General features: G+C 51.8%; 1 protein-coding gene across 2 annotated transcripts; it reads right to left on the bottom strand.

Moving 5' to 3' along the window:
- Nucleotides 1-3953: 3953 nt before the first annotated feature.
- LOC123180150 (probable uridine nucleosidase 2) lies at nucleotides 3954-13928 on the bottom strand. 2 transcript variants are annotated; one of them, XM_044592122.1, is made up of 7 exons: nucleotides 13679-13928; nucleotides 5979-6094; nucleotides 5811-5870; nucleotides 5031-5213; nucleotides 4767-4871; nucleotides 4325-4665; nucleotides 3954-4213 (listed from the first exon to the last, which is right to left on the bottom strand). In XM_044592122.1, exons 1-7 carry the CDS (start codon nucleotides 13755-13757, stop codon nucleotides 4108-4110), a joined length of 990 nt encoding a protein of 329 aa, XP_044448057.1. In that variant the 5' UTR covers nucleotides 13758-13928; the 3' UTR covers nucleotides 3954-4107. The 2 variants fall into 2 exon arrangements, with proteins under 2 accessions (XP_044448057.1, XP_044448058.1); XM_044592123.1 differs by lacking the exon at nucleotides 13679-13928 and adding an exon at nucleotides 6603-6862.
- Between the last annotated feature and the right edge of the window lie 295 nt (nucleotides 13929-14223).

Genomic DNA, 14223 nt, shown 5'->3' with positions numbered 1-14223 from the left:
GACGTTTGGTACACCCAAAGCATTCCTACGGTATCCGGGAGTTGCACAATCTCATGGTCTAGGGAAATGATACTTGACATTAGAAAAGCTCTTAGCAAACGAACTACACGATCTTGTGCTAGGCTTAGGATTGGGTCTTGTCCATCACATCATTCTCCTAATGATGTGATCCCGTTATCAACGACATCCAATGTCCATGGTCAGGAAATCGTAACCATCTATTGATCAACGAGCTAGTCAACTAGAGGCTTACTAGGGACATGGTGTTGTCTATGTATCCACACATGTATCTGAGTTTCCTATCAATACAATTCTAGCATGGATAATAAACGATTATCATGAACAAGGAAATATAATAATAACCAATTTATTATTTCCTCTAGGGCATATTTCCAACAATCCCCTCCTCTGTACAGGAGTCAGGGAGGGCGTGGCACGCATCCACGGCGCCATGGCCATGGATGGTCGCCACGAGCCCCCCCCCCCCCCCCTCGGCCTATAAGGTAGCATCCTTGAAATCCTAGCTCGCCCTCTCCCATTCCCTCCTGGATCCCCATCATCCCCCCCCCTCTCCTGTGGGTCGATTTTGAGCTTGCAAGCTCACGTGGTCACCACTTCCTCGCCGTCGTTGACGCGTCCACCAGCCTCTCCGGCGGGCGGGAGCACGTCCTGGATGTTCGTCGCGCTCGTCCGTGTCTGTTCCGGGCATCGGAGCTAGGAGCGGAGCTGCGTAGCCATCGCCAACCTCGTCTCCTCTGCTTCGGCCACCGCACGTCATCGTCATCGATCTACACCACTGCGACCTCACCGGCCTCCTCGAGCGCGCCATCGGACCCGCAGTGAGCCTCTTCGCCGGTTCCCCCCTTCCTGTCCTCGATCTATCCTCGTAGACGTCGTAGGCCACCGTCAACGATGACTCCTACTACACCGGAGGTGCCTACTACTACGTGCAGCCCGCTGACGACGACAAGGAGTAGTTTAGGAGGATCCCAGACAGGAGGCATGCGCCTCTTTCGATCTATATCCCAGTTCGTGCTAGCCATCTTATGGCAACTTTGTTTAACTTATGTCTGTACTCAGATATTGTTGCTTCTGCTGACTCGTCTATGATCGAGCACTTGTATTCGAGCCCTCGAGGCCCCTGGCTTGTATTATGATGCTTGTATGACCTATTTTATTTTTAGAGTTGTGTTGTGATATCTTCCCGTGAGTCCCTGATCTTGATCGTACACGTTTGCGTGTATGATTAGTGTATGATTGAATCGGGGGCGTCACAGTTCCCAACAAAAGTTTCAACTGTGATTAACAAAAGCTATATTAGAACACCTAAACCTGATGAACAAATCAAAGTAGAACCTAATATTGCTATGGTTAAAGATCTCTTGGAAGAAGATATGGATGAGCATGTTATTTATTTTTGTGAAGAAGCTGCTAGAATTGCCAAACCTGATAAAAAAGACAAGCATAGACCTGATGTTGGCATGTCCGTCATCTCAGTTAAAATAGGAGATCATTGTTATTATGGTTTATGTGACATAGGTGCTAGTGTGAGTGCTATTCCTTACACCTTATATCAACAAATTATGAATGACATAGCACCCGCAGAGATAGAAGACATAGATGTTACTATGAAACTTGCTAATAAAGACACTAGATCACCAATTGGTATTGTTAGAGATGTTGAAGTCTTGTGTGGGAAAATAAAATACCCTACTGATTTTCTCGTTCTTGGTTCCCCACAAGATGACTTTTGTCCCATTATCTTTGGTAGACCTTTCTTGAACACCGTTAATGCTAAAATAGATTGTGAGAAACAAACGGTTGGTGTTAGTTTTGGTGATGAGTCTCATGAGTTTAATTTTTTCAAGTTTAGTAGAAAGCTTCATGAAAAAGAATTGCCTAGTAAGAATGAAATAATTGGTCTTGCTTCTATTGTTGTGCCACCTACTGATCCTTTAGAACAATATTTACTAGACCATGGAAATGATTTACATATGCATGAAAGAGATGAAATAGATGAAATAGATAAGATTTTCTTTGAACAACGTCCTCTGCTTAAACACAATTTGCCTATTAAAACTCTAGGAGGTCCTCCTCCACCTAAAGGTGATCCTGTGTTTGAATTAAAACAATTGCCAGACACTTTGAAATATGCTTATCTTGATGAAAAGAATATATATCCTGTTATTATTAGTGCTAACCTTTTAGAACATGAAGAAGAAAGATTATTGAAAGTTCTAAGGAAGCACCGAGCTGCTATTGGATATACTCTTGATGATTTAAAGGGCATTAGTCCCGCTCTATGTCAGCATAAAATTAATATAAAACCTGATGCTAAACCCGTTGTTGATCACCAACGTCGGTTAAATCCGAAGATGAAAGAAGTGGTAAGAACGGAAATATTAAAAACTTCTAGAAGCAGGTATAATCTATCCCATAGCTGATAGTAGATGGGTAAGTCATGTTCATTGTGTCCCTAAAAAAAGAGGTATTACTGTTGTTCCTAATGATAAGAATGAACTTATTCCACAAAGAATTGTTACAGGCTATAGAATGGTAATTGATTTTAGAAAATTAAACTAAGCAACTAGAAAAGATCATTACCCTTTGCCTTCTATTGATCAAATGCCAGAAAGATTATCTAAGCACACACATTTTTGCTTCCTTGATGGATATTCTGGTTTTTCACAAATACATGTTTCTCAACCTGATCAAGAAAAGACCACTTTTACTTGTCCCTTTGGAACTTATGCTTATAGACGTATGCCTTTTGGTCTATGCAATGCACCTGCTACCTTTCAAAGATGTGTGACTGCTATATTCTCTGACTTTTGTGAAAAGATTGTTGAGGTTTTCATGGATGACTTTTCTGTTTGGGAAGTATTTTGATGATTAGCAATCTTGATCGAGTTTTGCAGAGATGCGAGCAAACAAATCTTGTCTTGAATTGGGAGAAGTGTCACTTTATGGTTAATGAAGGTATTGTCTTGGGTCATAAAATTTCTGAAAGAGGTATTGAAGTGGACAAAGCTAAGCAGGAACATACCCGGCCCGTGGCCCCACAGGCCTGGCCAGGTTCTCAGAGGCCCATAAAGTTCCCGCCTTCGCGCTGCAGCGGGCACGTCGTCGGCGTCGCCGCCCCTGTCCAAGTCGCACCCCTGCCTCCCCGCACAGTGGGCGTCGCGGCCGCGCTTGAGGCGGCCCGCTAGGACCCAGATGGGTCGCGACACCGGCCACCCAGCACCACCGGACCGCTCCGCCGCCAAGTGGAAGCACCACCACTGCGCGCGCCGCCGGTCGCGCCACTAGGACGTCGGACCGCCACCGGTCGAACATCACCGCCGCCGCCCCCCGCCTCGGGCAGGAGGAGCACGCGCGGGTACTGGAAGACCCACCACCGCCGACACCACCCGGCCAGAGCCGGGGGCGACCGCCTGCGGCGGCGGGAGGGAAGGAAGGAAGGTAGAGGACAAGGGGAAGGGGCGCATGCCGCCCCAGGCCGCCTCCCGGGGAGACGGCGCAGGGACGGGACGGGGAGGAGGGGAGAGGGGAGCGGGGTGGGCCGGGGCGCACGCGCCGGCGGCCGGCGGCGGCGGGAGGAGGCTAGGGCGCCGGCGCCGACGGGGGAACCCTAGCGGGAGGGGTTGGGTCGGGAGCGAGGGATTGGGTCCTCCGCCAATGTGCTTCTCCACTGAGGCAACCTTTGTTCGCCTCCTAGTCTTAATTTAGTCGACATCGCAATATTGAGAACCAATTGCAGTCACTACCGGAATTTGCAGTTACGCCTGTGGCCGTCAGTATAGGCCAGATAGCCGTCGGTACAGGTCAGATAGCCGTCGTAACAGTTGGAGGCTTGCCGACGGCATTTCTACCTGTGCCGACGGCCCGACAAAAAGCTGTCGGCATAGAAAATTCCGCGATATCCAGTTATTCGGTAGTGAGTTCGATCATGACAATTCACAACGAGCAGTTCAATAATTCCACGAGACAATGTGTCTACATGAAGAGCGTCGAATGGGGTACACATAAATCACGAGTCGATCGACCGACGGATCTCTACAATTTCAAATCATTTGATGACCAGATATACAGATCATGAACTCCTGATTAATTTTTGAGGAGCTCCATGACGAAGGCGACCACCTTGGCCTTGTCCACCGTCCACGCCACCGAGATGGGCGTGTAGCCCGACCACGCGTTCTCCGACTTGAACCTGTTCGCCATTGTTGCAAACAGCATCACGGTGAGATCACTGATCAGTAACTAATAGTGAATCCAAACGATGATAGATTGATTATAAAATACTCATTAGTTGATCGGTTACTTCTTGAGCCCCATGTCCATGGAGGTGTGGCCTCTGCAGATGCCCTGGGTCTCCACCCGCACCACGCCCTTCCTGAAGGTGAAGAGCTCCGGCCGGACCAGCGCGGCAAGGCTCACCGGGTCGTGCAGGAACACGGCGGGGTCGCCGTACGAGTGGAGGTGCCAGTCGCTGTAGAACTTGCAGATGTCGCAGAGGAACTGCGCCTGCTTGCCCCCGGAGCTCCTCAGCTCCGACAGGTCCGCCTCCGTGAAGCTCACCTGGGTGGTGATGTTGAGGCCGACCACCGCGATGTCCGCGCCCGACGTGAACACCATGTCCGCCGCCTCCGGGTCGCTGTGGATCTGTCCGTCGATAAGAGGCATCAGCACAAGTTAATCCAAGGTGAAATGAGCCAAAACTGAGTGCAGAAATCGTTGCACTGAAATGATCAAGGTGACATTACGTTTGCTTCGGCCGAAGGCGTGGCATTTCCTGCTGCGAAGAAGGCTCCGCCCAGCACCACTATCTTCTTCACCTTGGTCACGAAGGAGGGGTCCATCTTGATGGCCTAAAGCAAGATTCAGAGAGTGCTAAATCTCGAGCAGAGTTTTTTTCGGACAAATTTTTTCATAGACAGAAATGTTGATCTCCTGCATGACTCACATGCACAACCTGAACATGAAAACATTCTGGGGCGCTTAAATATATGAACAGAGAAAGAACGTACCAATGCGATGTTGGTCAGAGGGCCCAAGGCAAGCACGGAGACCTCCCCCGGGAACTGCGACACCTTGTCGACCAGAAACTCCGCCGCAGTTTGCTCTGCTTTCTTGGTGGTGGGAGCAGGGACAGGTACGTTCCCGAGGCCATCGGATCCGTGAACAAAGTCTGCAACTTGCGGCTTCCCTCCCTGCGATTCAGAGAAAGATATGAGCAGCTCAAATTTCCATCTCACAATACATACTGACTTTCCTCTCAAAAGAAAAATACATATATACATACATAACTGAAGAAACAACTGAATATGCAAGTTCAGAAGATGGTGGATTCTGAATATACTGAAGATAAATCTGGTACAGACAGAATAGGCAGGTATTGCAGATTTGCGTAACAAACCAAAGTTTCAGACTTGACTGTCAACTTCCATTTGAGATCTCTGGTCCATTCTGGGAAAGCTTTGCATGCTAATTAATGTGTGCACTGCTGATACGTATACTAGTATTAAATATGCAAGTTCAGAAGATGGTGCGTTCTGAATACCGAAGATAAATGTGGCACAGACAGAATAGGCAGGTTTTGCAGATTTGCTTAATAAACCAAGGTTTCAGACATCACTGTCAATTTCTGTTAGAGATGGTAAATATTGAGTCCATTCTAAGGAAGCTTTGCATGCTACTGAATGCGTGCTGAACTGCTGATACATTGTTTAATCTCTGAACAGCTGTATTCGAATGTTTGGCAAATGCGGTAACCAGCGTCGAAACGGCAGATTCTACGAGCGGTATACCTTGAGAGGCTCGGCGCTGCCCTCCGCCACCGGTACGTCGGGATGGCCTGCCTTCTCACACTGCCAAGCCAATCAAACAGGATTATTCTTCTTCTTTTCAGCCCAGTTATCAGTTCAAATTCAGCAAAATATGAATTGCAATGAATGTTGCTGCCTCGCAGTACGTGCCAGAATCAAGGCGTTGCGGGTGGCGTATGCGGTGGTGCAGTTGCCGAAGATGGTGGTGAGGCCTAGGACCTCCACGCCCGGCGCATGGAACGCCATCATGATCGCCACGCTGTCGTCTGAGAAGGGTGGACATGCCGCAGAGCAGATTTTTAGTAAACGATGAGAAGTAGTAAATATTACTAGTACTAGTACATTACAGTGATTTGTTGTTGTCCTTCTTCCGAAGAAGAAGAAAAGATTCGCTATGTAAGTACAGTAATGATGCTAAAAAAGGAAAAGGGGGATAGTCAAAAAAAGGAAAAGGAGCAGTATATTCTGTTCTGCAAATGTAGAAGTAACGATGATAGAAAGGCCCCCGGGAATCAAGAATGATCAGGAGCTACTACTACTACTAGTGTCCATTCCGTTCCATTCCAGTGTGAAGCAAGCGGCCTTCAGATGAATCTGCCGGCCGGCTGCCTTGACATAGCACTTGCTCAGAGACCCAGAGTAAGAGCACGGCTCTGTGGGGCGCACATCGCGGGAACCGTCGTCAGCCTGCCATTTTTTGGTGCGGCGGATCGAGCAAGGTACGGGACTACGGATTCGGGATCAACGCAGGATCGGGATGAGGAGGGTAGGTACCTATGCCGGGATCGGTGTCGATGATGAGCTTCATCGTCTCCTCCGCCGGCTGGATCTGATGCCCGTTCGCCGCCCGGTGGGTGGGTGGAACCTTCCCTCCGTCGGTCACTCTGTCTCCTCTGCCTGGTTCCGTCCTCTCTGTTTGCCCTGTCTGTCTGGGCAGAGAGTTTTCCGTGTTTGGCCAAGTAACAGGAAGACATCGATTTTGTCACATGCTGCTGCTGACTGTCGTGGGTTAGTCCGATCTGGACGCCAATGGCAGATGTGTTAGACCGTATATACGTAGCCTCTGTATATTGTATTGTACCCCTTGGGTACCTCTATATAATGAGATAGCCACCCCGGGTTAGGGGTGTCGAGCAGTTCTCAAATCATATGTCTTGCATGGTATCAAATTAGGTTACGATATCTTCCACTGCCGCCGCCACCGCCGCCGTCGCGCCAACCTCGGTTCCTCCCGCCGTCGCCGTGGTGTCGGCCCTCGCCACTGCCTCACCGTTCCTTGCCTCGCAGCCTCTCGCGATGGCCTACGGTGCCTCGTCGTCGCCTCGCTCCCCGATCGGATCGGGAGACCGCGGCGCCACCCCGATCGGTGCTCCCTCTGGTGCTGCTCCTCCTGCGGGCGGCGTTCCTGCGATCTATGGTGGGCCGCCGCCGCCGCCGTCTTGGCCGGCGCCGCCCCAACCCTATGGAGCGCCGCCGCCGCCTCATCACTACTATGGCGCTCCGCCGCCGCCGCCCTACTCGGCGCCCGCGCCGCCCCAACCCTACTCGGCGCCCGCGCCGCCCCAACACTACTCGGCACCAGCGCCGCCTCAACCCTACCTGGCGTCCTCCCCGCACCCGCACGGAGCTGCGGCTGCCTCGCGGCACGTGGCTTCGGCTGCGGCAAACCACGGTGTCCCCGCGGCACCCTACAACGGTGCTCCCGCGGCACCCTACGGCGCCCCCGCGACACACTACGGCGCTCCCGGGGCGGTTTCCCCCGGATCCTACCCGCCCTACTCGGCATATCCAGTACATCCTGGGGCGGCCTCGTCGATGGGCCTGTATGCATCGTCGCATGCCCATGCTGATTCGGCCACGGTGCCTGCACCGTTCTACTTCTCGCATCTGCTGCCGGTGAAGCTCGCGCCGGACAACTACCTGTCCTGGCGTGCCCAGGTGCTCCCTCTTCTGCGGAGTCGCTATCTGGAGGGCTACGTTGATGGATCCATCCCGTGTCCGCCCCCTCACCACCCGGCGTACCACACCTGGGTGGCTCAGGATCAGGCCATCCTCTCCGCCATCCAGTCCTCGCTCACCCCGAGCGTCTCATCGCTGGTCATCTTCGCCGCTACATCCTGGGAGGCGTGGGCGGCGCTTCACACCAGTTTTGCCTCTCAGTCTCAGGCGCGTGCTCACTCTATACGCACTGAGCTGGGTGAGACGAAGCTTGGTGACCTCAGCATCACCGACTACTTCAACAAGATGCGGGGTCTCGCCGACACGTTGGCCTCAGTTGGTCAGTCGCTGCAGGATGAGGAGTTCACCACCTTCGTGCTTAATGGGCTTGATGATGATTATGACAATCTCATTGAGAATGTTCATGGCCGCGATGACCCGCTTCCACCTCGTGAGCTCTATGCACGTCTGCTTGTCCGTAAGCAGCGCATTAAGGCGCGTCGGGCCTCCCCCAGTTTCGCCTCCGCCAATGCCGCAACTCGTGGCAAGCCCCAGCGGTCATCATCTTCAGGAGGCAGACCGGCGCCGCCTTCACAACCGGCCTCGCGGGGCAGTGCTCCGACCATCACGGGTGATAACCGGCCGGTGGCGTGTTGCTCTTCTTGTGGTGCCCAACAGGCCTGCCAGTTGTGTGGCCTTGAGCGCCACATTGCCTCTCGCTGCCATCGTCGCTACAAGCAAGATTTTCTGGGCCTCGGCAACAATGGCAAAGGGAACGACAAGCAGGCCGCCGCCGCCGTGACGAGTCATGATCATGGCCGTACTCCGTCTTACTCAGTTGATCCTGCATGGTACATGGACACTGGAGCTACCAACCACCTCACCGGTGAGATGGGTAAGCTCTCTACTCAGGAGCCATATCGTGGTCATGATCAGGTGCACACCGCCAGTGGAGCAGGTATGCGCATCTCCCATGTTGGTCAGGCCTCTCTCCTTGCACACAATTTTCGCACATTGCATCTATCTAATGTCCTTCGTGTTCCTTCTGCTACGCGTAGTTTGTTGTCCATTCCTCAACTTACTCGTGATAATAATGTCCTTGCTGAGTTTCACCCTTTTCGTTTCTTTATCAAGGATCGGGACACGAGGGCCGTTCTACTTAGCGGTCGTCTTCGCCATGGCCTGTATGCACTTGATGCGCCGCGCCCACCTTCCATGCCGTCCTCTCCTCAGGTGTTCAGTGGTGTTCGTGTGTCGCCTACACACTGGCATGCGCGCCTTGGTCACCCGGCGGCTCCCATAGTTCAACATGTTTTGCATCGTCATGATCTACCAGTAGTGTCCAATAAAACTGCTGAAACAATTTGTGATGCCTGTCAGCAGGGCAAGAGTCATCAGCTTGCTTTTTCAGAGTCTAGTCGTGTTGTGAAACATCCTCTTGAGCTTGTGTTTTCTGATGTATGGGGTCATGCCCAGACATCTGTTAGCGGTCACAATTATTATGTCAGTTTCATTGATGCTTACAGCCGTTTTACTTGGTTATATCTTATTAAACGTAAGTCTGATGTGTTCGATGTCTTCATTCAGTTTCAAGCACACGTTGAGCGTCTTCTTAAGCAGAAAATCATCCATGTCCAATCCGACTGGGGGGGTGAATACCACAACCTCAACTCGTTTTTTAACAAACTTGGGATTTCGCACCGCGTGTCATGTCCTCATACACATCAGCAGAATGGTACTGCCGAGCGTAAGCATCGTCACCTTGTTGAAACTGGCCTAACCTTACTAGCTCATGCATCCGTCCCGTTTCGGTTCTGGAGTGATGCTTTCTCCACAGCTTGTTTTCTCATAAACAGGCTTCCCTCGAGACTTCTGAAAATGCAAACCCCTCTTGAGCTTCTGCTTAATGAGATTCCAGACTACACATTCTTCAAAGTGTTCGGGTGTGCATGTTGGCCTCACTTACGTCCATACAACAAGCGCAAGCTAGAGTTTCGGTCTAAGAAGTGCGTTTTTCTCGGGTATAGTTCTCTTCACAAAGGGTACAAGTGCTTGCATGTTCCTACCAACCGCGTCTACATCTCTCGTGACGTTGTGTTTGATGAAAATGTTTTCCCTTTTCGTGCACTTCCGACTAACTTTACCACTTCTACACCACCGGTGCCCGTGTCCACACCTACGCCTGATCAATTTGTGGATGTTGCATATGCCCCTGCGTTGCTTCCTAATCATGCTGCAGGTATTGGACGCGGTGCCCGGCTCGAGCTACTTGATGAACAGGTCACCGATGAGCTTCCTGATCGGGACGTGCATGCGCCATGCATGACGGGCGGCACCCGCCAACCCGTCCCCGTCTCGCCTGTGGAGGCTCCCCCGCCTGCCTCGCGGGCGCCGCGTTGGCCTGGCTTCACGATGGCCCCGTCCGGCCTCACGCTGGCCCCACGGGCGCTGGGCTCGCCTGGCTCACTGGCCTCGTCAGCACCAGCGGCCTCGCCAGCGCCAGCTTCGCCCGGCTCGCAGGCCTCCCCAGCGCCAGCCTTGCGTGGCTGCCTCTCGCCCGGGCCGCCTACTGCTGCCACTGGTCCGGAGGTCCAGTCACCTGCTCCGGCCAGGTCTGCCCTGGCGCCCGGGTCGCCGACCAGCCCTGTTTCGGTCATCGGTGAGCCCGGCTCGCCCGACTCAGCGCCGGCCTCGTCCACATCCTCTGCTGCACCGACTGTGCCAGCAGAACCTGCTGTCCCGCTTCGTCCTCGCACACGGAGCCAGTCCGGTGTATTTTGTCCAAAGGAGCACACGGATGGGACGGTTGCGTGGCTTGCTGCGTGCATGGCTCACACTGTTGCCGATCCCACTGCAAAGCCTCGTCACTTTCAGGCTGCACTGAGTATTCCTCATTGGCGTGATGCAATGGAACAAGAGTTTCAGGCCCTCCAAAAGAATGATACTTGGCGTCTTGTTCCTCCAGTGTCTGGTGTCAATGTCATTGATTCCAAGTGGGTTTTCAAAGTCAAGCGACATGCTGATGGCTCCATTGAACGCTACAAGGCACGGTTAGTTGCCAAGGGCTTCAAACAGAGGTATGGTCTTGATTATGAAGACACTTTAAGTCCAGTCATCAAGCCTACTACCATTTGATTACTACTGTCTCTTGCGGTTCCTCGTGGATGATTCCTTCGTCAGCTTGATGTGCAGAACGCTTTCCTACATGGCATTCTGGAGGAGGAGGTTTATATGCGTCAGCCACCTGGTTTTGTTGATCCGACACGACCTCATCATCTCTGTCGTCTGGTTAAGGCACTGTATGGACTCAAACAGGCTCCTCGTGCATGGCATGCTCGTCTTGGGTCTGTTCTTCGGGCTCTTGGGTTTACTCCCTCCACTACTGATACGTCACTGTTTCTCCTTCAGCGCCCTGAGGTTACGATGTATCTCTTGGTTTATGTTGATGATATCATCCTCATCAGTTCCTCTGCTGCTGCTGTGATCGCCTTGTGATTGCTCTCCGTGATGATTTTGCTGTCAAGGATTTAGGTACTCTTCATTTTTTCCTTGGTCTTGAGGTTTCACGGTCCTCTGCTGGTTTGACTCTCACTCAGAAAAAGTACTCCTTGGACTTGTTGCGTCGTGCTGGAATGCTCAAATGCAAACATGTTAACACTCCGATGTCTGCCACTGATCGGTTGTCTGCTCTTGATGGTGACTCTCTCTCGTCTGATGATGCTACTGAGTATCGCAGTGTCGTTGGTGGTCTGCAATACCTTACTATTACCAGGCCTGATATCTCCTATGCAGTCAACCGTGTCTGCCAGTTTCTGCATGCACCCAGGACGTCTCACTGGTCAGCTATGAAGCGTATTTTGCGCTATGTCAGTCTTACTGCCTCCTATGGTTTGCTTCTTCAGTCTGCACCGTCGTATGAGCTCTCGGCTTTCTCTGATGCAGATTGGGCTGGTAGTCCAGATGACAGGCGATCCACGGGGGGTTATGCGGTATTTCTGGGTCTTAACTTGATCGCCTGGAATGCTCGCAAGCAAGCAACAGTGTCTCGCAGTAGTACTGAGGCTGAGTACAAAGCTGTTGCTGATGCGACTGCTGAGATCATATGGGTACAGTCTCTGTTGAGAGAGCTGCGTGTTCCTCAAGCCCGTCCTCCGGTCCTGTGGTGTGACAACATTGGTGCTACATATCTTTCTTCGAACCCAGTGTTTCATGCTAGGACAAAACACATTGAGGTGGATTATCACTTTGTTCGGGAACGTGTTGCACGGAAGCTACTTTGTATCAAGTTCATCTCGTCAAAGGATCAATTTGCTGACATTTTCACGAAGCCTCTTCCACAACCACAGTTTGTAGGCTGTAGGCGCAATCTTAACTTGCTTTGTACTTCAGGACATAGTTAAGATTGAGGAAGGGTGTTAGACTGTATATACGTAGCCTCTGTATATTGTATTGTACCCCTTAGGTACATGTATATAATGAGATAGCCACACCCCGGGTTAGGGGTGTCGAGCAGTTCCCAAATCATATGTCTTATAAGATGAGTGTGTGTGATCAACACGACAGGTGCATACTCCTACTTGCGCGCAACCACATGGAAGAACGGATTTCCAAGTAGTGGGGTGAAAAGAAAAAGAAAAATCACATCGGGATAACACAAGCGATGCAAGTCGTGGGCTCGTCCCCGCCGTCTCCGCGTTAGCCAAGGCCAGCGTGCACGCCTATTTTCGCATGATTTCTTTTCCCGGGAAAACGACAAGTTTTATTATTATTCCTCTATAAGAGCATCTATAGTCACGCATACCAAATCCGGCACCTTATACGTTTTTGACAGTGACCGGACAGTTCTCAAATCGCCTCGTTCACATCTATCCATATACCCGGTACCCTAAATCTATACTACATGCAACGTGAAGCTAAACTACGTAGATCATCAACGAAACGGATGGACATAGAAATGGACATAATCTAAGCCTCCAGCCTTCCCCTCACCGGTCCCGGTCCTCCTCGCGCCACCGGCCGGCCAAGGCCATACCGTGACGGATCTAGGCAGGACGCCAGATCCACGGCCATCGAGGCCACCCATCTGCACGCAGCCGCCACCCTCGCTGGATGGAGCGCCGCCACCGCCACCACCCAACCTCAGGTCATCGCCGGCCATGGAGGCTTCGATCGTCGCCGCCTTGACTGCCGCCTTGACTGCCACCCCTGGCCTCCTCTCATGAAATGCCTCCTCCGCCTCACAAGGGATACCGCGGCGACCACCCGCCCTGGAGCCTATGGCGCCGGGTTTGCTGCCACCGCAGCCCTTGCTAGTGGCAGCGGCGGCTGCGGATGGAACGAAGAGAGTCTGGCGGCTAGGGTTTGGGGGGGGGGGGGGGGTGGCGTCGCCCGAGGGAAGGCGACGTGAGGGGTTGAGCAAAAGAGTGTCTGAGTACGTACTAAAAATGATACTCCCTCCGTCCCATAATATAAGATATCTTTTGACACTACACGAGTGTTAAAAAACGTCTTACATTATAAAACGGAGGAAGTATAAAAAAAAAAGGTATCCCTCAATTATCGCTGACTTAGTATAAAGTTTAATATGGATCGGAGAGAATACAAATGTAGTAACCAGAACTAGCTTTGTTTCGCTTTCGACTGAAAGGCAGGATGAGGATCAGCTACCAGTATCCATTCTACAGTACTCCTTTTAGCATCTCCAAGATCCAGAGAATGTGAGAAGGGTTATATGGGTCATCTCTATTTTAGAACGAAGGGAGTACATACTACCTGGACTCCATGGAAGGGGGAATGGGGATCAGCCGATCAGGCCAGGATGCTCGTAGTTTTCGGTGTGGCGGATCGAGTAAGGGAATTGGGTACAGGTTCGATGGGATCAATGGAGGATCGGGATGAGGTAGGTACGGTACCTATGCCGGGGTCGGTGTCGATGATGAGCTTCATCGTCTCCTCCTCCGCCGGCTGGATCTGGTGCCCGTTCGCCGCCATCGATCGCCGCGCGCCCGGTCGATCGCTTCGTGGATGGAAACCTCTCTCCGTCGGCCACTCTCGGAATTTCGTCTCCCTCCTCTTTCCTGGAGCTCCTTCCCTTCCTTCTTTGTTTGTTAATCCTAGCTAGGCAGAGAGTTTTCCGTGTTTGGGCAAGTAATAACAGGTACAGATCGATCTTGCCACATGCTGCTGCTGACTGGCCCAGCACTGTCGGTTAGTCCGATCTGGACGGCAATGCCAGATGAGAGTGATCAACACGTGAAAAACTACACAAGTGGGGGTGGGTGAAAAGAAAAGCCACATCAAGAAACAAATGATGCAAGAGTGGTCTCGTGTCCGCATTAACCAAGACCAGCGTGCACACGTACCAAATCCGGCGCCCTATCTGTTCGCGGACAGTAACAGGTCAATCCTCAAATTGCCTCGTCCACATTTGTGTACCACGTATCCGATATCCTAAATC

This window comes from Triticum aestivum, chromosome 1D, assembly GCF_018294505.1.
Source record: "Triticum aestivum cultivar Chinese Spring chromosome 1D, IWGSC CS RefSeq v2.1, whole genome shotgun sequence".
Taxonomy (NCBI): domain Eukaryota; kingdom Viridiplantae; phylum Streptophyta; class Magnoliopsida; order Poales; family Poaceae; genus Triticum; species Triticum aestivum.
The sequence above is the reverse complement of the archived record's forward strand: the minus strand, read 5'-3'. Positions and strand labels throughout refer to the sequence as shown.

What these genes read in the sequence shown, in the direction of transcription:
- LOC123180150 (XM_044592122.1), bottom strand. Translation starts at nt 13,757, where the DNA reads ATGGCGGCGAACGGGCACCAGATCCAGCCGGCGGAGGAGGAGACGATG. An exon ending in CCCGCAACGCCTTGATTCTG is followed by an intron (nt 5,871 to 5,978) that starts GCACGTACTGCG and finishes TTGGCTTGGCAG; the next exon opens with TGTGAGAAGGCAGGCCATCC. An exon ending in CGCCTTCGGCCGAAGCAAAC is followed by an intron (nt 4,666 to 4,766) that starts GTAATGTCACCT and finishes ATCGACGGACAG; the next exon opens with ATCCACAGCGACCCGGAGGC.